The 20,288-nt window shown below is 37.2% G+C and overlaps 1 protein-coding gene across 2 annotated transcripts in view; it reads right to left on the reverse strand.

Moving 5' to 3' along the window:
• Positions 1–1,140: 1,140 nt before the first annotated feature.
• Positions 1,141–20,288, reverse strand: part of b4galnt4a (beta-1,4-N-acetyl-galactosaminyl transferase 4a) — a 200,989-nt gene continuing 181,841 nt past the window's right edge. For both annotated transcript variants that reach the window (XM_082160412.1, XM_082160411.1), the window contains exons 10-20: positions 15,539–15,682; positions 15,218–15,327; positions 14,310–14,410; positions 13,635–13,708; positions 10,738–12,040; positions 9,202–9,560; positions 7,722–7,875; positions 6,734–6,806; positions 5,255–5,408; positions 4,795–4,921; positions 1,141–3,471 (exon numbers count right to left, since the gene is read on the reverse strand). In XM_082160412.1, coding sequence (XP_082016538.1) covers positions 3,357–3,471; positions 4,795–4,921; positions 5,255–5,408; positions 6,734–6,806; positions 7,722–7,875; positions 9,202–9,560; positions 10,738–12,040; positions 13,635–13,708; positions 14,310–14,410; positions 15,218–15,327; positions 15,539–15,682 — 2,714 coding nt within the window. In that variant the 3' untranslated portion in view covers positions 1,141–3,356. The remainder of the gene's footprint in view (positions 3,472–4,794; positions 4,922–5,254; positions 5,409–6,733; positions 6,807–7,721; positions 7,876–9,201; positions 9,561–10,737; positions 12,041–13,634; positions 13,709–14,309; positions 14,411–15,217; positions 15,328–15,538; positions 15,683–20,288) is intronic.

The following is a 20,288-nucleotide window of genomic DNA, read 5'->3' on the forward strand; positions in this document are numbered from 1 at the left end:
GTTGTGTGTGTGTGTGTGTGTGTGTGTGTGTGTGTGTGTGTGTGTGTGTGTGTCTAAATTGTGAGGTATTATAGTCCCCCCCCCCCCCCCTTTTTCCATTAAGCTCCTCATAATGAGTCACTGAAAGCACAGTCTCAAAGTCCTCCAGTACGACACTTATTTGTCATATGAGTAGGCTATCTATGTAATGTTTACATTGAGCATAAACCTGCCCCACCCATCTACACTGCAGGTAAATTATTTAATTTCTCTTTCTCTTTTCTCAGAGTCACAATTGATTTGTCACATTTCCGGCCCGGGGTTCTCAAAAGCGGAAGTTATGATCAAAGTTGGCTAAATTTATAGAGTGGTGAACAGGAAACTAAATATAATTTTCTATGTATGTAGACTATTACCATTTGCTCCAATAGCAAAAGCTATAGCTCCTCAAATATCCAAAAGATCCATCCAAAATGATGTCACACTTGCGGTTGTATTACCCTCCCAACAGTGCTAATTCGTTGTTGTTGTTTTTGTAATTTACTGTCAACGTTATAGCTAAATGTATGATTTTGAGGAAACTATGAAAAAGATTTGTGAAGCTGATAACTGTGGAATAGCTGTGAACAGAGTCGTGTGAGCGAGAGCCAGCACTGAGATCTGTTGAGTATTAACACCCACAGAAAGATAATACACCAATACTGGACCCATAATCTCTTGCAAGAACTGAATCATTAGCTTGTCCTATTTTTGGGTTCATGAATCAGAGTTTGACTATTCTCCTTGCCTCATGTTCAGTCTTGTGCAACATATTGTGCAGTTATGAAGCCTACGTTGCATATTAATCTTGATTAGAAAAATAATGCAGTCAAAAATATACGGGCAGTGCTTTTAATATGATTTTTTTAAATGTAATTTGACTTTGAACATCTGGCTTGCATGATGAATTGTAACACTGTACTTGTGCTCCCTCTAGTGGTTGAAAGCTGTTGGAGAAAATATAAAAAAATACAAACAACAACAACGTAAAGTGCTCTGACTGAGTGTGCATATACATTACACATTATTATGTTAGTGTTAGCACGATGATCTGCATGTTGAGCTACAGGAACAAAACAAAATCTCGTTTTAAGATCAAAGATTGTAATAAAACAAACCTACTCCAGATGCTTCAGCTTTAAACTTTATTTTTCAGAAAAAATGAGACCCGAAAATGTTAAAATAAAATGCAAACATTTTGAAAAGTTTCTACACAACAATTTCACAGAAATTACCTTGTAATGCAGATCCCTGTATTAGGCGTAATGTATTAGTGTCCTGTCTTCGTTGTGTTTTAAATACGCAGCCTGAAAGTACATCGAACCAAAAGGAGGAGAAAGAAACGTCTCAATTTACTCTTTTAAAAAGGTAGGGACGATTCAAAATCACAAAAGATGGCCTGACCACTCGGTATTTCTGATATGAAATAAAAACTCATAAAAATGTTATGCCAGCTTGTAAACATGAACATTTGTATGATACAGATGTTATAGGCTACAGCATTGAAACAAATGATACACCTTTCATACACTCGAGCTGCCAGCGACAGTGTAAAAACAGTTTCACCCACAAACTTTTCAGATTGGAAGTCAACCAAATTGCTGTCGATTATCACAGAAAACCATTCTGACTCGTTGGCCAGTTTGTGAAAACAAATAAAAATCTAATTTAACGTAATGTACTTGTAATGAAAGTCTATGCACTGTAAAAAAGAAAAGAAAAAAAAAGTGTCTGCTTACATTAAGTACATTCAACTTGGAATTTTAAGTCACTTCAACTTAAAATACATTAAACTGGCTTAAAAAATGAGTTGAATCTTGTATAACTCATTAAAATAAGTTAAGCAAATTTCAACTTTCTTTGAGTTAAAACATTGTATACACATGTTTTTATATATATATATATATATTTTTTTTTACAGTGTGGGGCAAGATATTCCAGACGGATATCTGAAACTGCAGCTATATTTTTGTGTAAACGGTTTTAAATGTAATAATTTAGCAGACGCTTTTATCCAAAGCGACTTACAATTGAGGAATAAAACGAGCAATTCATCTTTTTATGATTTTTTTCGCCCCAAAAAAAGCTGTAAATCTGTCTAAATAAATAACCCTTTAGCTGCGGGACTGGGTAAATGCCAATGAATTATACCGTGGTAAATGAAATGGGTGGATTTTTCTCAGTGTAAACAGCACTTCATGGATACAGTAGTTACTGGTATTTTTTGCTTAACTTACCGTCTTTAAATCCTTTAAATGCTTCTGACAACACTTGAAATAAATATTTCTATCATATTTATCTCATGTTAACATCGTTTAGTTAGGCCTATATTTTTATGTCTTGCCCCATCTATATTTATTTTACTGTAAACACTTTTTGTTTGGCTGTAATAACTATTAGGAGTCAAAATGATTTTCTGTGGTAAAAGATCCTGGAACATTCCTTTAAAAATGGACCAAATAATTGTGAGAACTTCCAAAATACAAGATTTTTTTTTGTTTGTCATAAAACATTTCCTATTCAATCATCTCCATAAAACAATACTATTTAGGGCCTTCACAATCCAGACAGTGAAACATCAGGACTCCTTCCTAACCCTGTATGGACTGCCACGTTAAATACGTCAAAAAAAGGCACACAACTTCTGGACAACGTCTTTTTCCTACCATTATACTCTGCAGAAATCGATACGGCATCAGTGAGATAAAGTTTAGTCTAAAGGTTTCTGCATCTGTCAAACTATAGCCAATAATGTTGAAATCAATCGGAAACGAGGAAAGGAAGCAGCTCAGACAAACACACAAATACACAGACGGATAACTTCATTGCTCAGCACACGTCCAGTTGTGTCCATGAGTTCAGCAGGACTTGGAAAGGGAAAAGCACACGTCCGCCTTTACAGAAGAAGTCGTAGATCGTTTCTACAGTTCAAGTGTAAGAAGGCGTCACATCTGAACAGGAAGTGACATTTACAGCTATAAAAGCAGACGTCTAAGAACCAGCGCACATCTAAACCTTTAGACAATCATTTCAGCATTTAATATCTTAAGTGCAAACCATATTAATGCGACCCAAAGTGCCTGAGCGGCTAGCTTAGTGTAAAACTCACCCAATCTCTTATAAATCTGCCATGATCTCTCACGTATCGCTTGCCTAAAAGAAGTCCTGACCTAACAGACAGAGATACGTACAAATACACACTCTGAGTCTCTGTCTCGTGTGAGTGTGTTGAGTTTGGACAGCAGCTTGGCACATCATGTGTCCTTCGGTTTGGTCCTTTAAGGTCCCGGGACGTTCTTGAGGCGAGTTTGTTTGAAGTCTCTCGCTGAGGTTCAGTTTTATCCTTTAGGGATTTTACTGGACTGTGAGTTCCACATGCCTCTTTTAGAGTGATAGTAGTGAAAGAAGTTTCTCAGCCGTAACCGCTCGACCTCCAGGCCGCTCTGAAGAACTCTGAAACAGAGACAGATTCATTTCATTATCTCATTTCATTTCCTTTTCATAATTTATTAGTTATTTATAATTTAGCTATTAGATTTTTATAATTAATTTAAACAGTATTTGATTGTATTATGATATTATAACAATATATTAAAGTATTATTATTATTATTATTATTAACAATAATGGCAATAAATTCAATCAGAGTTGTAATAATATTAATAAAACAATATTTTTTATTTATCATTAATAATATCAATATTATCACTGTATCTTAATGTTTTAAAATATCTCAATTCAACATCATAATTTTATTAATAATTAATAATGTTTTATTTAACATTATTTTTTATTAATAACAACAGCAATAACATTGACACTGTTAAAATGTCTAAATTCAATATCATAATTATATTAATAATACATTAATTTGTATTTAACATGCTATATTATTATGATAATTATTAGTATAATAATAATATTAATAACACTCTTTCAATTCAACATTATAATTTTAATAATAATATTAATAATAATGACATTTATTTAACACATTTATTTAACAACATTATTATTATTTATATTATTAACAATAATAACACCCCTGTCAAAGCTCTCTAAATTCAATTAAATCATAATTGTAATAATTATACAAAAATATATTATTATTATTGCTAAAAACAAAACAAACATTTATGTAACATATTATTATTATTATTACAATCAACAACATCAATAATGATAATAATACTACCAACAACAACAATAATATTGACACTGTCAAAATATCTCAATTCAATATCATAATTTTATTAATAATAACATTATTTTTATTAGTAGTAGTAGAATAATAATAAAAATAATAATAATAACAAACAACATCACTGTCTAAATCAATTTCAATTAAATATAATTTTAATAACAATATTAATAATAAAATATGTATTTAACAATATTAATATTACTTAATGTACTGTAATATTACTACAAAAATAATGTCTGTCAAAATCTCTCAATTCAATATCACAATTATAATAATATAACTAAATTATTATTATTATTAATAACAACAATAATATTAATGTGACTGTCAAAATATTTTGTAACATATTATTATTATTATTAGTACTATTAATTGTAATATTATTAATAATAATACTAACAACATTGTCACTGTCAAAATCAATATTAAATTAAATATTTTATGAATTTTTATAATAAAATTAATAATTATTTTATTTTATTTGAATAATAATATCATCATCATCATCCTTAATTGTATTGGAAAAGAATAAAAGAATAGTATTCAACGTATTCAGTGTAAAATCCTTCTACCTGTCCAGTAGTTCCCAGTCCTCTCCTCCCCAGCGGTCCTTAAACTCCTCCGTGTTCATCCCACCAATCTTGTCAAAATCTGCTTTGTAGATCCCGAACAGGCCGAAGCCGTTCACTTCCCAGTAACCTACAGCGACAGAGACACGCGTTTGTCAGTCCAGTGTGATAGTGTGTGTGGTGTTTCTGTTCTGCACGTGTGTGTGTGGTGTTTCTGCACGTGTGTGTGTGGTGTTTCTGCACGTGTGTGTGTGTGTGGTGTTTCTGCACGTGTGTGTGTGTGGTGTTTCTGCACGTGTGTGTGTGGTGTTTCTGCACGTGTGTGTGTGTGGTGTTCTGCACGTGTGTGTGTGTGGTGTTTCTGCACGTGTGTGTGTGGTGTTTCTGCACGTGTGTGTGTGTGGTGTTCTGCACGTGTGTGTGTGTGTGGTGTTTCTGCGCGTGTGTGTGTGGTGTGTCGCACCATCAGGCTCTCGCGGAGAGCTCCCACAGCCCAGTCTCATCACGATCGGAGCGAACACCAGCTTGCCCTCCACACAGTGTTTCCTGATGTTCTCCAGGATGTTCAGAGGGAAGTGAATGTGCAGGTCACACAGAAACACGATACTGTGCCTGTCCTGTAAACATACATCATCCCACACCGCTGTCATCTATGAATCACCAGCCACAGAATACACTCATGAACACAAGGAGGATCCTAGAAACGCTCTACACCTCGTCCCACTCGTCTCCGTAAACAGTGACTCACTGATCACACTCACGTAAATGCTGTGTCATGTTGGATTTACCATAAAAACGTTCACGTGTTTGTCAAGAGCCTTAATCTGCCTTTTATGAAAGTCATGTGAAAAACAACCACAATAGAATATTGGTAGTAAGGAAACTAAATACAGTAGTCAACATCTGAAGTGGATCAAAACCTTTCATCAAAGTTATGAACAATACCCGTTTCGGGAATTTTGAACAATACCCGTTCTTGTCTTAGGACTACTTTGATGAACTTTTTTGATCCTCTTTAAATGTTGACTACTGTAGTAAACGTTTAGTCTTGATAATGATGATGATGTTTATCTGAAAATTTGCATATCCAAAGCATTTTTACATGAAAACAGAACCTGGATCCGTCAGTTGAGCTACAGGAACAGTTGATTTGCCGTTATGCGTTTTTCCACAGAAATTTTACATTTCTGAAGATATGGTCCGTTGAACGCTTCATAATTCAGGTTTCAGAGCAAATACAGTGCAAATGCAAAAATAAAAAAGTGAAACCAAATATAAATTGTTCATTTTTTCCCTCTTTCTCTCCTTTTTTCAATTAAACTTTTGCTAAGTTGTGACTTCAGAAATGATCATTTGAATAAATGGAATCTAACCGATTTTCTATTATTTTTAATATATTGTATTATATTTATGGGCTGTACCATTAGCAGGGGGTGGCTAACTGTTTTATATTGCGTGGACGTTGAGAAGTAGTTTAAGGATAACACAAAGGACAACTTTTTTCGCACAAAGTGCCATCTTTTTTTATTGTCAATAGACCTTATGAACCACAATCTTCAGAATTGTGTGTTTGAACTTCTGTTTTTGCAGTAGTATATTTGTATGACATCGCTGTTAAAGAGTAATTAGCTGGTGAAGTGGATTGACTTATTGTAGAGTTAATGAAAGTTATCATGAGCATTGTAATGTTTGAAGCAGATGTCATAATAGATGTCAGTAGACCGGGAAGATTTTAAAACGATCATTCATAAATCCGTAAGATCTTTCCTTCATGCTGTGGAAATACAAACCGGAAGACAGAAACACAGAGCGCAGCGCTGAAAAGGGGCGGAGCTACACACGCTCTATAGTGTAATGCAGACTCGGACTGGCCATTGGGAGCAGAGTTACACGGACCAGATGTGAACAGCTCTGAGTTTTAAAGGTATGAGTGTGTGATTACCTCTATGGTGTCCACACCGATCTGTAACCCGGCAGAACGCTCAAAGTTTCCTTCCCTCCTCAGATATTCATATCTGTGTCCAAAAGAGTAATTCAGATAGTCAATATAACATTACATTTAAATAATGTATATTAGTGTTTAAAATAATATGCAAATATATTAGATATACTAATGTAAATTAATGTAACATGTTAAAATATTAATATATAGGGAAGGTTTACGCATAATGTGTCAATTATGCTTTTTTATATTTATAAAAAAAAATTATGTTAACATTTACATACATTTTTAATGTAAAGATTAGGGATGCACAAGAAAGAGTCCGATACTTACATTTTTGGTACTCGCCGATACCAATACCAGCATTTTCATTGCATTCGTAATTTTGTAATTTAAAGATAATATTTAAATATAATAATTTAAATAAATAATTATTATATTATTTAAATAATTTAAATATAGCCTAATACATTTTTTTTTATATTAAATAATCTGCACAATAATCACACAACGTGTACGAAACCACGTTATACATAAATCACGCAACAATTCATGTTTTTTACTTAGAATACATACTGTTCTCCTTTACCCTCAAGTAACATTAGAAATTGGTGCATCGTTTTACTGTCTTTGCTATTTAAATATCCAACCGAACTACAAACTTTTTAGCGATGTATATTCCTCTGCATGTATCGGTTTTTGGTATCGGAGCATTTTAATACGAGTACACGAGTGCAGTATTGGTGCATCCCTAAAGAGAATATATCGGATTCAGAACATGTTAAAGCACTAGTCTTAAATAGTAGTCCAGTGTGTCAAACATATGTTAAAAGTAGACTAAATTGTTACATTCAGTCTCTCAATTAATGTGCTCATAATACATAATTGCTATTTAAAATAGTTTTAGATGGAGTTGATGACATGTCAATTACCTACATATGCAAACTTTTATATAATGGATATTGTGAATAAGCGTGTGTTTGTGTACCTTGGGACGGAGCTTTCTCTGAGGGCCTGTTCCACATCCATGTCTTCACTCTGGAAGTCCACAATGATGATGTTAAAATTGTTGTCCTTAGTCTCACGGTGCAGGAGCTCCATGTCTGCGATGAACTGCTGAACCCAACGAGCTTGATTCTTCACTGCAGGAAACATCAACAAATACATTATTATAATATTACATAATATTTATACATCAGTCATCTATCTAAACATCAAAGATCTAAACAAAGATTTGCTTTTTTTATTTGCGTCATAAAACAAGTCACTGGGCTTGAATTGCAAACAAATCAGTATTTATATGACATAGCTGTCACTAATGTTTACACTTCAGGCAAGGCTCAAATATGATCCTGCTGTTATATAAATTAAATTTATTTAAGGCTCTTGAGGAATCGAGTGCTTCATTTTGTACATTATGAACCTGTGGACATTTAAAAATGTAGTCCCAGTTGTCCTGTCAAGCCAAGACCCACATGGGTACTATTGTTACATTGTTATTAATACAGTTCTATTAAATCATCTTTTTTTTTTTTATCTATGAGTGAGTGTTATACAATACGGCACCATGCACATGACATGCGGATGGAAAAAAAGTATAAACACACACACACACACACACATACAGCAAAGGCACGATTTACTAATTTGTTCCCTAGTTTTAAGTAAATCGAATCAAATTCATTTGACCAAGTTTGCATGCTTGTTTAGAATGTTATGTCACATGTGGTCACCAATGTTCATGAAGTTCCGAGTTTTCGTTTAGGATTTATAGGCTTTTAATAGTGGTGGAACGGATCACAAAATCCACGGTTCGGATCATTTACGGTTTTTGAGCTACGGATCGGATCATTTTTCGGATCAGCAAAAAAATTATAAAAAATAAATAAAAATTATATATATATATATATATAAGTTCACACATTATTTAAAACAAGTGAACAGTCAGTAATAAAATAAGAACAAACAAAGTTACAAAGTCTAACAGTAGAGTTCAGGTGCCTAAATGTAAAATAACACTTTGTTCAGTGTGGTAATTAAATATCTTTTCATCTTTGTTAAAGCTGTATTTTGTTGTTTTATTAACATTAATTACACAGACAACAGTTAGGAATATTAGGTGTGTGCTGTCACTTTAAGACCGACTGCACGGACCGAAAAAACGGTGTGAGTACTACCAGCCCTCAAAGTTTCAAGTCTCTACGACTTATGGTTTTGTCTCCCCGATCACTTTTAGGGGGGAATGCTGATCCTTGGGAAATGTAACAATTACAATAGGGTTTCAGCGTTTCGCGCTTGAACCCCTAAAAATCAAAAGCAAGAATGAAAAACAAACCAGGTCCCAGGTCAAGAACTTCCCATCTTGATTTTATTCATTATTATTTTATTTATTTATATATATTTAGTTACCGTGACATAAGATACTCATTAGGTACATATTTTCAGAAAAATAGATATCCATCACTTACCTGGCACCACAAAATGCACCATGACATCCTTCTTCCACTGCAGCATCACTGGCTGGCACAGCAGGGGTTTGGCATACACTGTGCCCCACTGTGGGGTGGTGTGGGCCCCACGGGTAGGTACGCGAGATGCCGGAGCCGGTGGACTGGCGACAGGGGAAGAGGGGGATGATGCTGTGACCCCTTCCACATTCTCCAGACTGTCTTCTACTCGGCCACGGTGCAACAGCATGTAGATGTACTCAGAAAGACGGACCACTTTACGGCCTCTTTCCATTAGCTCCAGTTCTATCAGGTAACGGTTCCCGCGAGCAGAGTCACGCCGCTTTTCTACGTTTATGATTCGGAGGAGAGTGTAAATCCTGGAAAAGAAGGAAAGAAAAAGATCAACCAATGGTTGTACAATTACTTGAAATGTGTCACCAATGGTGCATCTGGTTTTGGTAGGAAAATACAAATATTAAATATGAATAAATAAGGTACCCATTTTTAAGAGTAATTACAGCAATTATCTGTATTGCTGAATAGCTATACTGAGAGAGGAAAAAGAAACTGAAAATAAATGTAAGAATAAAATAACAAAAATGCAACTACAAATATAAAATGTGGACACAAAAATATTCCAAATATTTTTTCCAGATAAGATCCCAGCACACATTCACACTTGTGTGAATACCGGTATTTTACCGATATATTGTGAATTAAATTTTTATGAATTGTAAGGGTTTTTATTTTCAAGAGTAAAGAGTCCGAAATTCTCATCCGAAATTTTCGCACGTAAAAAAAATAAATACGACTTCACGTTGTGTCAATCACGCTTACACACTGCCTCCGAAACTTTCGTCCGTCATAAAAAAATTCGTATCGGGTTAAATTTTGCGTTTATCGCATCCGTAGCAAGCATTTTGAGAGGTGTTTTGACAACTCAGAGCCACATTCTTGTCAGAATGGCGTCTGACAAGTTGATCCACTTCGTCTCGCAGCACAAAGCACTGTATGACAAACAAAGTGTGGAATATAAAGACAAAAGCATAATAAAAATATAAAGCAAATCATCAAACTGAGCCACTAACATCCTGAAGTAAACTTTGAATCGCTCGGGATAATCCCGCAGCTCCTTGATAAGGAACTCTCATTCCTCTCTATGCAATCTCAGGATTGGATGGACCCAATATTTCCTCTTTCTTTTTATCTTTTTAAGAAGAGAGAGGACAACAAAATCATCCTCACTGCTTGAAGACTATTGTATTTTGTAATAACGGATTAATTAATACGCATCGAACTCAGTGTGCAAGGTTTGTGTGTGTGACAAATTTTTAGGATGACAAATACGAAAAAAACGCATACGAAAATTTCGGACTCAGAATGCAAGGATCTTAATCACAGAAATTCTCCATGTCGCCAAATAGTTGTAAAGTTAAACAGCAGAAAAATAGAAACCGGAAACAATAAACAAAGACGTGAATACAAACATATAATGTCTGGATACCCCAATGCATTACTAGTTTATCTGAAACTAAATACTGCTATGAGCCTCACCCTCCATTGCGCTCGTTGAGTTTCTCCATGTACTGCGAAAGCACATCCACCACTTCGCTCTCGGACAGTTGCAAGTTTCCAGACACGTTACACCGAAGATCGTTCCAGTCAGAGCGCAATGTCTCAAAGTCCATGCTGTTGACGGAAAACGTCCTCTGCCAATTAATGGCCTCCTCTGCCCACCCAGGCCGAGGCTCCACATCCTCATAACTATATTCCGATAGGCCTCCGTCCTCCTCCGGTTCAGGGTCCGTGTCTGGCCGCTGCTGTTGGGACTCGGTAATCTCGGAAGTGTGCAAGTAGGAAGTGACGTGGAGAGGTTTGGTCGGAAGCACGTTCTCGGAGGAGTTATTGGATGGAGGGGTGGGAGCAGGAGGAGGTCGAGCAGTTGTGATGATGGTCCGCAAAGAATGATGGTGTTTTTCCCAGACGCCTCGTATCCTCCGCTCAAAACGGCTCGGGATTGCTGCTCTGTTTGGGGCCAAGGGATTGTCCGCTGGCTTGCTGAAGTTGGGGCTAGCAGGAAAGACCTTGTTCTCCTGCAGAGGAGACCGTGCAAATAACTGGGATGCACGTAGAGGTCCTTTGCTGAGCTTTGGTTTGGCACTGAGGTTCACCACCTTTGTGGTTTTGCCATTCTGATACAGGAAAACGCCAGGGAAGACCTCTCTCGGATGGCGTGAAACAGGACTTTGCTTCTCCTTAGCTGGTCGAGGTCTTGTGACGTAAATTTTGTTGTCCTCCTTCTTGTGTTCCTTGTTGGTGTGGCTGTTTCCGGGATTGTGGCTGTTGTCATGAGCATGGTTGTTAACTAGGGAGGGGACGGTGTGGGCAGGACTGCCGAGGATTTGCTTGGCTCGACTGTTGAGAGCTACCAATGAGGATTTTGGCGGGAATAACAAAGCTGATCGGCTTATTTTGGGAGAACGATCTTCTGACCAACCCTCTTTGAAGTCCTGGCGGTCTTTTTGAACCCAAGTGAGAGAACGACCTCGCACCACACTCTCACTTTTTGGTAACCCTACCTTGGCCTGATGGTCTGGAGTGTCTTGTTGTTCTACTGTGTCTTGATGTTGAGCCACAACCACTTGCCTTGCACTTGTGGAAAAGTGCCTGTGCTCTCTCCTCAAAGCTGGGTTGTCTGACTCTACCTCGTTTCTCTTCAGCATTGTGGGAACAGGCTTATCAGAAGTGGTTACGGTGTGACTTGATTGGCTAGGTTGGACAGTCTTCTTTGCTGACTGGGTGCCAACAAGTTGTGCTTCATCATCAGGATCTGCCCCCTCTTCTTCTTCAAGAAAATCTGAAGCAAAACACCAAAAACACTAATCAGATTCAGAACGATGATAAAAAATTAGATGGAGTAGATTGAGTTCAACACCCCTAAAGCGTCACAGTTACAGTACCTCATCCTGGGTCGACATTTCATTCTGTAACATTAGGCAGTTTTGATTTATATGCTGTTTAATGTTTGATGATCACGTCCATAAGAAATTATTCGATCACTTGTTTCTGCTTCTTCTTCACCTGTGTTTTGATCAGGAGATTCTGTACTCTTTTAGAAGATGCGTAATAGCGCCCCCTATCATATAACAGTGAAAAAAATGGATTGCTGGAAAATTCCGTCAATGACGGGGAAAGAGTTAATAATATATATATATATATTTTTTTTAATATAATATTTTATTGAAGAATGCACAGAGCAATAATGTAAAAACTGTAATTATTTTTATAGTTTATATCTTAATTATGATCAATTATACACTATTTACCAATGAGATATTAGCAAATGTGATTAATTTATTGGTACGTTGTACCCCTCTAGCACCAATTCACTATCTAGTACTATGAGTCTATCTCTATTATTATCACTATATGATGAATAATTCCTATATCATGATATCACTGCTCTGAGTTTCAGTATTATTATAGTGTATTGCATTGTCAAGTCAAGTCAAGTCAACCTTTATTTATATAGCACATTTAAAAACAACAGAGGTTGACCCAAAGTGCTTTACAGATAAGAAAATAAAATGAACATTTGATTGACATCATAACATTCGTCAATTAAATCATTCTATCAATATCAAAATACACAATTCATGATCTATTTAAAAGCTAAAGAGAACAGATATGTTTTTAAAGACGACTTAAAAATGGCTAAAGATGAAGAAGACCTCACATGAAGGGGAAGACGGTTCCACAATTTCGGGCCCCTCACCGAAAAAGCACAAACACATTGTGTTTGTGTTTTAGTGTTATTGTTAATGTCTATTGCATTACTCTTGTATTGTGTGATATTTTCTTTAAATCGAGGTAAGTCTGTTATTTTGCATTAAAGTGGGTGATATCTGCATTATCCGAGGGGATATTTCCCATTAAAACATGAATCTAAGGCCTGGTTTCACAGACAAGACTTAGATTAAGCCAGGATTAGGCCTTAGTTCAAATAGGATGTTTCAGTAGATTTTTATAAAAGTGCCTTAGATAAAAACATTATTGGTGTGCATTTTGAGAGAAAACAATGGCACTGACAGATATGTCAGATATGTTTAAGATATGTCAGCGTAAGTTGCTCAACAGCATTTTAGTCCAGGACTTGTCTGTCAAACCGGGGGGGGGGGAGTGTTTATTGTTTTGGTCTTGGTATGAATAAATTTAGTCAGAAATTTGTTTAGCATTTTAATTTCGCTGTTGGAGTGACCAGGCCTTAACCCTTTGAAAACAAACACAACTCCAGCCATTCATTTCATTTCTGGCTCCAACCCAAGGCCATTATCTCCTGATGAATATATTTGCCATGTTGTAATAAAGCACCTTGTGACGGAACGATGCACTAATGAAGTGTTATTCCTCTTCTGGATCACTGATCACACACACATACTGTACAAACTCACCATCAGGATTAGGGAAGAAGAATGGCCTGTCATCTTCCTCCTCATCCATCTTCATGTATTTATAGAAGCCAAACCTGTTAGAGAAAGAGATGGAGAGGGAAAGATCAAGTCCATGAAAGAGAGAAATACAGTTTTTAGTTTTAGAGAACTATATTTATTAATTTATTTTATGTTCAGTGCTCATCTGCGAGTCCATTTCATTTCAAGAAATCCAAATTAAAGTCAACATAAAAATAAAAACAACACCAACTTGCTTTCTTAATAAATATCCCTGCTGGTCTTACTGTGCACATTATTTTTATTTTTAAATAAAAAATAGTTTTCTTTATATTTCATTATAAACTTTATATTTCAGTATGAATTTTTAGAAAAATATGATACATTTCTTTGTAACTGAAATTACTTTCTGCTGATGTAATTGAGACCTCATGGCCCGAGAAAAATATGAACCATTAATAACACAGCCTAACATCCAATCAAATCCTGATCAAGTTATTTCCAGCTGAATATTTTGTTCATCTTGTAAATAAGTTCCACAACAAAAGCTAAATGGGTTGAGAATGTCCTATACTATATTATTCCTAATATACATTACATATACTCTATATAATTACAGCTGATCAGTCTTTGAATAGAATTAGCATTAATGTCATTACAATCTATACACAAGCTTACTTCTCCAGATAGATGGGCGACTCTCTGTAGAAGCACTTGTTTTCTCTTTCCATGTGTGTGAGGCGGGTGAAGTCATTGGGATAGACAAAAGAAAGATAAACCTGCGGACAAAACACCAGGCATGATACCCTGATAATTAACTTGAAATGTCACTAGCTCCCTGGTTAATCAGTGGAGTTTGTCTGTGTTTGGAAGAGAACAGCATAATGTGTACGCTCCCTACCTTTTTTTCCTCTTCTTAAATATCATGTGAAAGTAGTATGCAACAATAAACAACACTTTAATTATTCTGTATTTCTTGCTTAATTAAATAGAGTTTTCATCTCAGGAATCAAAAACTGTTATTTTGGACTAATTTTGTGTGAAATGTCTTAACTCTTGGCATTCAAATCACAAAATGAGTCAAGAATGAGTCAGACCTTTGATATTTCCTCCAGGTTCACTTATCGCAAATGGAAGGTCAAGTCAAGCACACTGCATTGTGAGATATAGTTCAGTCCACACAGTGTGCTGTGATTGAACATATCACTTTTTTTTTTTCTCTCTCAAATGAAGCATTGTAAAGTCTAATTCACTTTATTGAATCTTTTCATTAATTTAAATTAACTTATCCGAAACAAAACAAAACAACACACACACACACACACACACAAAATAAAGTCATACAGTAAATTAAATACAGTATAATCAGCATGTTGGGTATGCCATTCCAAACATCCCAAACACTGTGATCGGCTTTTATTGTATGCCTGCAATTACATTTCTCAGCCAAAAGAGGTCAGTAATCACACATGAAGTTTTAGTACACTGCAGCATCAAGTCAATAAGGCACCAGGTGCAAGTAAATTGTTAGGCCTTTTCTGCTATAATATTTGGCATGTGTGCGTTAATGTGTGTGTTATACTCACAAACTGTAGGCCTTGATAGCGGGCAATAGGGAAGTCTTTGACCACATATGTAGGCGAGTAGAGACAGGGCGGCAATATATTTTCAAGATGAGCAGGGTCAATCATGGGGACTATGAAGAGTATTGTGAGAGAGGCAGTTAAATATTACCAGAGGGACATTATCAAATTAATTATTTATCATGCAGAATGCAAATACAAAACACAAAGAGTAGAAAGACAATTTCAGTGGACATAAACTCAAGAGCAACAGAGATAGAGAGACAGAAGAATCAAATAAACTGTGAATAGAAAGTGGATCTGAAGAGAAAGAGAGAGGCTCACTGTTGTAGAAGGTGTCGCGGGGGTCCGGTTGCAGCATATCGGCGCCGTGTTGGCTGTGGGTGCGGGTCTCTGCCGGGACGGGCCCGTGGCTGGCCAGAGTCTGAGGAATGTGATCCACATGGTTCATCTTCAAACTGCTCTCATCTTTCACAAAGAGAAAAAAGGAGAATGATAAATGGAGATAAAAAGCTATTGTTTATGAATAGGCACTATACAGAAAGACTGTTAAAGGCAGCATGGAACAAGAGTTTCTATTGACATAAAAGGAGGGGACCAGGACATATCTATAAACCAGAATATCATAGAGAATCAAGGTTGGGCTTTTTGACTTGGGTCAGTAAACAATTACTAAGAGCCCTGGCAACTGTTTAGCAATTAACCCCCAGAAAACCCTATTGACTGTCTAATAATGCTTTAACAACCATCCAGAACACCTTAGAAAGCACACATAATGCCCTAACAACCACTCAACATTGTAAAAACCACCTAGAACACCTAAAAACCTAGCAACACCCTACAGCTAAGCAACCCCTAAAACAGTGCAAATGTCTAACAATGCCCTAGCAACAACCAAGAACACCCTAGCAACCATCTAACAACACCCTTACTGCCTAGCCTCCCCAGAAAACAATAGAACGTGATTAACAATTCCATTGAAACCACACAGAACACACTAACAACCACTAACAACAACTGCACTGCAACACCCTAGAGACTATCCAGATCGCCCTGACAAGTGCTTAGCAACACTGTAATGTTTAGCAGCTCCCAGAAAACTCCCAACCACTAAGAACACCCAATCAACTTTCTAACAACACAATTACAGTATAACTACTTTTCTACCTCCAAAAAACATAGCAAAGGCCTAAAAATGACCTGGAAACCACACAGAACGCACCGACAATCACCTAACAGCCTAGCAACTGCATTGCTCATTACACCCTGGCAAATGCGTACACCGTTTGCTTAGCAATTCCCTAAAAAAAATCAATAACAAAAACTACGTCTGACATGCTATAGCAACTACCCAGAACACCCTAGCAACATTTTAACACCACTCTAGCAGCCACCCAGAACACCTTAACAATCACTTAGCAATGTCATTACAACCATCCAAAACACTGTAGTAACTACCAAACGACACCCTGGAAACCACCTAATAATGCCCTAGAAACCACCCAGAACACCTAGAAAGCACCCATAATAACCTAGCAACTGCCTAACACCATACTAACCACCTAAAACACCCAAGTGTCTAGCAACACCCTAATGCTTAGCAACCCCTAGAAAACCGCAAATGTCTAACAATGCCCTAGCAACAACCAAGAACACCCTAGCAACCATCTAACAACACCCTTACTGCCTAGCCTCCCCAGAAAACAATAGAACGTGAATAACAATTCCATTGAAACCACACAGAACACACTAACAACCACTAACAACAACTGCACTGCAACACCCTAGAGACTATCCAGATCGCCCTGACAAGTGCTTAGCAACACTGTAATGTTTAGCAGCTCCCAGAAAACTCCCAACCACTAAGAACACCCAATCAACTTTCTAACAACACAATTACAGTATAACTACTTTTCTACCTCCAAAAAACATAGCAAAGGCCTAAAAATGACCTGGAAACCACACAGAACGCACCGACAATCACCTAACAGCCTAGCAACTGCATTGCTCATTACACCCTGGCAAATGCGTACACCGTTTGCTTAGCAATTCCCAAAAAAAAAAAAAAAAAAAAAACTACGTCTGACATGCTACAGCAACTACCCAGAACACCCTAGCAACATTTTAACACCACCCTAGCAGCCACCCAGAACACCTTAACAATCACTTAGCAATGTCATTACAACCATCCAAAACACTGTAGTAACTACAAAACGACACCCTGGAAACCACCTAATAATGCCCTAGAAACCACCCAGAACACCTAGAAAGCACCCATAATAACTTAGCAACCGCCTAACACCATAATAACCACCTAAAACACCCAAGTGTCTAGCAACACCCTAATGCTTAGCAACCCCTAGAAAACCGCAAATGCCTAACAATGCCCTAGCAACCACCAATAACACTCTAACAGCCATCTAACAACACCCTTACTGCACAGCCACCCCCAGAAAACAATAGCAAGTGCAAAACAATGCCTTAGAAACCACACAGAACAAACTAACAACCACCTAACAGCAACTGCACTGCAACACCCTAGAAACCACCCAGATCACCCTGACAAGTGCTTAGCAACACTGTAATGTCTAGCAACTCTCAAAAAACTCCCACCATTGCCCAGGTAACCCTTAACACATTATTGACCATGCAGAACACCTTAACAATTTGACAACTGCCTACCAATGCCCTAGCAACCACCCAGAACTCTCAAGAACACACCTAACAACCCCCTGGCAACTGCTTATCACCATCCAGAACACCCTAACAATCATGTAGTAAACACATTGGCAATCATTCAGGAATCAGGATACCTTTGACAAATTTACCTATGCTAATATGGAGTCTGTTAAGCTCAATGATAATGCCTGGCTAATATGTGGGTCACTCCACATCAGAGACAACACAGTGTCTAGGTGACAAATGATGGAGCCACCCTTCAAAAGATGAAGACACAAATGAGACAGGCTTTGATGTGCGCTTGAAACGCAAGAGAGAGCAGAGGTGGCTGTTGTCACACACTCCGCTCTTTAATGTGTGTGAGATGAACACTGTGAAGTGCTTAAGCTCTGTGTTACGTTCAAAGGGAGTTCGCATAAAGGTCAAAGAAACCAGCAGCTGAATCCAAACAAGATCCAAAGCGAAGAGGAACATCCTCAAGTATTTAATATTACAAAACCACTAATGTAGTGAAACTTAAGGAACAAGAACTTTCCATTCCATTCAGGCCCTGGGCTATTTTAAAGCAGCACAGCAGAACTAGGTGTTCAAAATATAAATTTCTCACACATGCAAATGAGGCATATAACCAGCGGTGGCATGCTCTATTTTGCAGAATATTTTAGTTGCTCTTTTTCATACATCAAAAGGTCTCCTGGGTCTTACACCCTTTGGTTGTCAATCCCAATCCACCCCCATCAGACAAACTATGAATGAGTTTCTTCATTATGTTGCATAAAATAAGCCTTGTACAATGAACAATACAATCACAATTCTAAAGGGAACTCATTTCATAGTATTTGACACTTGATGCAAGAAAGCCCTTGTCAGGACTCGATGTTTCACACAAGGCATTCAAGCATAACTCTGACTCTTTTAGGAGAACTGATGGCTTTCACCAGCCCTGTTGCCTAGAGACACATTTACCACAACCCTCGGCTTCCAACAGCGGTGTCTCTGAAGAACGAAATGTGCAAAAAGAAAAGAAACTGTTACATTAACAGTTTACATGAAGTTTTAACAACCAAGAGGCAAGTTTTAGTGCTCACAATCTTTCTTTTAAGCATCCTTCCTTTCTACTAAAATTCCTTAGGATAAACAAAAATGGACACAAATGAAAATTGTATTTAGGGCCAGATTTACTAAACAGGGCAAACTAGCATGAGAACACAATCAAAGCACAGATGGGAGAGGAAAGTCTGGCTTGTGATCTACTGAGAATGCGCAAAAAACACAAAAAACACAGACGCAGCCGGATCATTTCCATTAGGCCTTCGCAAATAAATTAGCATAGCAGAGCCGATAATCAAGTGCGGCTAATCTCCTAACAACACAGGCACACGTTAAAATAACTTTTTCCTTTGTGTTTTCGCGTACAGACGACAACATTGTCAAAACGATCTCTGTTCACACGCATCTGCGAAAACGACAAAAAAATGCTGTATTATTCATGCCAGGCCAGTAGGTGGTGATGTTACCTTATAAAGAAAAACTACACACATATAGACTGAACACGTAATACGCATGCGAATGACGTCATTGTTTTCACAAATTGTGTTTTTGTAGTTTACACAGAGATGAAACTTCCACTTTGAAACCCAATTTCAAAAGTTAAGTTTTCAGGCCCCCAGAACGCAGTTGTAGTGTAAATGAACGGCCAAAACGCATACAAATTGTTAGTTTTTAGTTGAAAACGGCGTAGTGTAAACGGCCACTAAATGAACACGAGTGGAGAAAATTCTCAACCTTCTTCCATGCGCTCTCTGTTCTCTTCAGTTTCTCCTCCAAGCAGCAACTACCACAGCATGTCAAGCGCATGGGTTAAGACATGCTTTTTGTTTGTGTTAAATAATGGCGCAAATACCAGTAGATTGACTACAGCAAACCGAAATGACGTTGCTTGATTTATTTAAAAACTCTCTTCACATAAATTTTGCGACCGAAAGGGAAACTCCTACAGACACATATGCAATGGGATCAGCAGCAAAAATAACTGTCCTTTAGCCTGGTTAAAACCAGACCATTCTCAGTAGTAACTGAGTTATGGTCTGGCAAAGCTTCATTAATAACTCATTTCCAAAGGGGCGTCACCAACGGACGTCGCTCAAATGCCTCTGGGCACAATTGGATAGACCTAAAACCAATCAGAGCGATCGTCATCGTGTAAAGCTATACGCTGCGTCCCAATTCGCCTAAGTTACACTACGCCATAAAAGTATGTACTCTTTTTGTGAAGAAAAGGTTTTTACTTTTGAATGTGTAGAAAGAAAGTAGGCAAGCTTTGGGACATACTACTTCGTCATCTTTATCGGACGGATCTGTCGCGTGCGTCCTGTCACGTAAACTGCCCTGTCAA

The sequence above is a fragment of the Leuciscus leuciscus genome (genome assembly GCF_965113295.1).
Source record: "Leuciscus leuciscus genome assembly, chromosome: 25".
Lineage (NCBI taxonomy): Eukaryota > Metazoa > Chordata > Actinopteri > Cypriniformes > Leuciscidae > Leuciscus > Leuciscus leuciscus.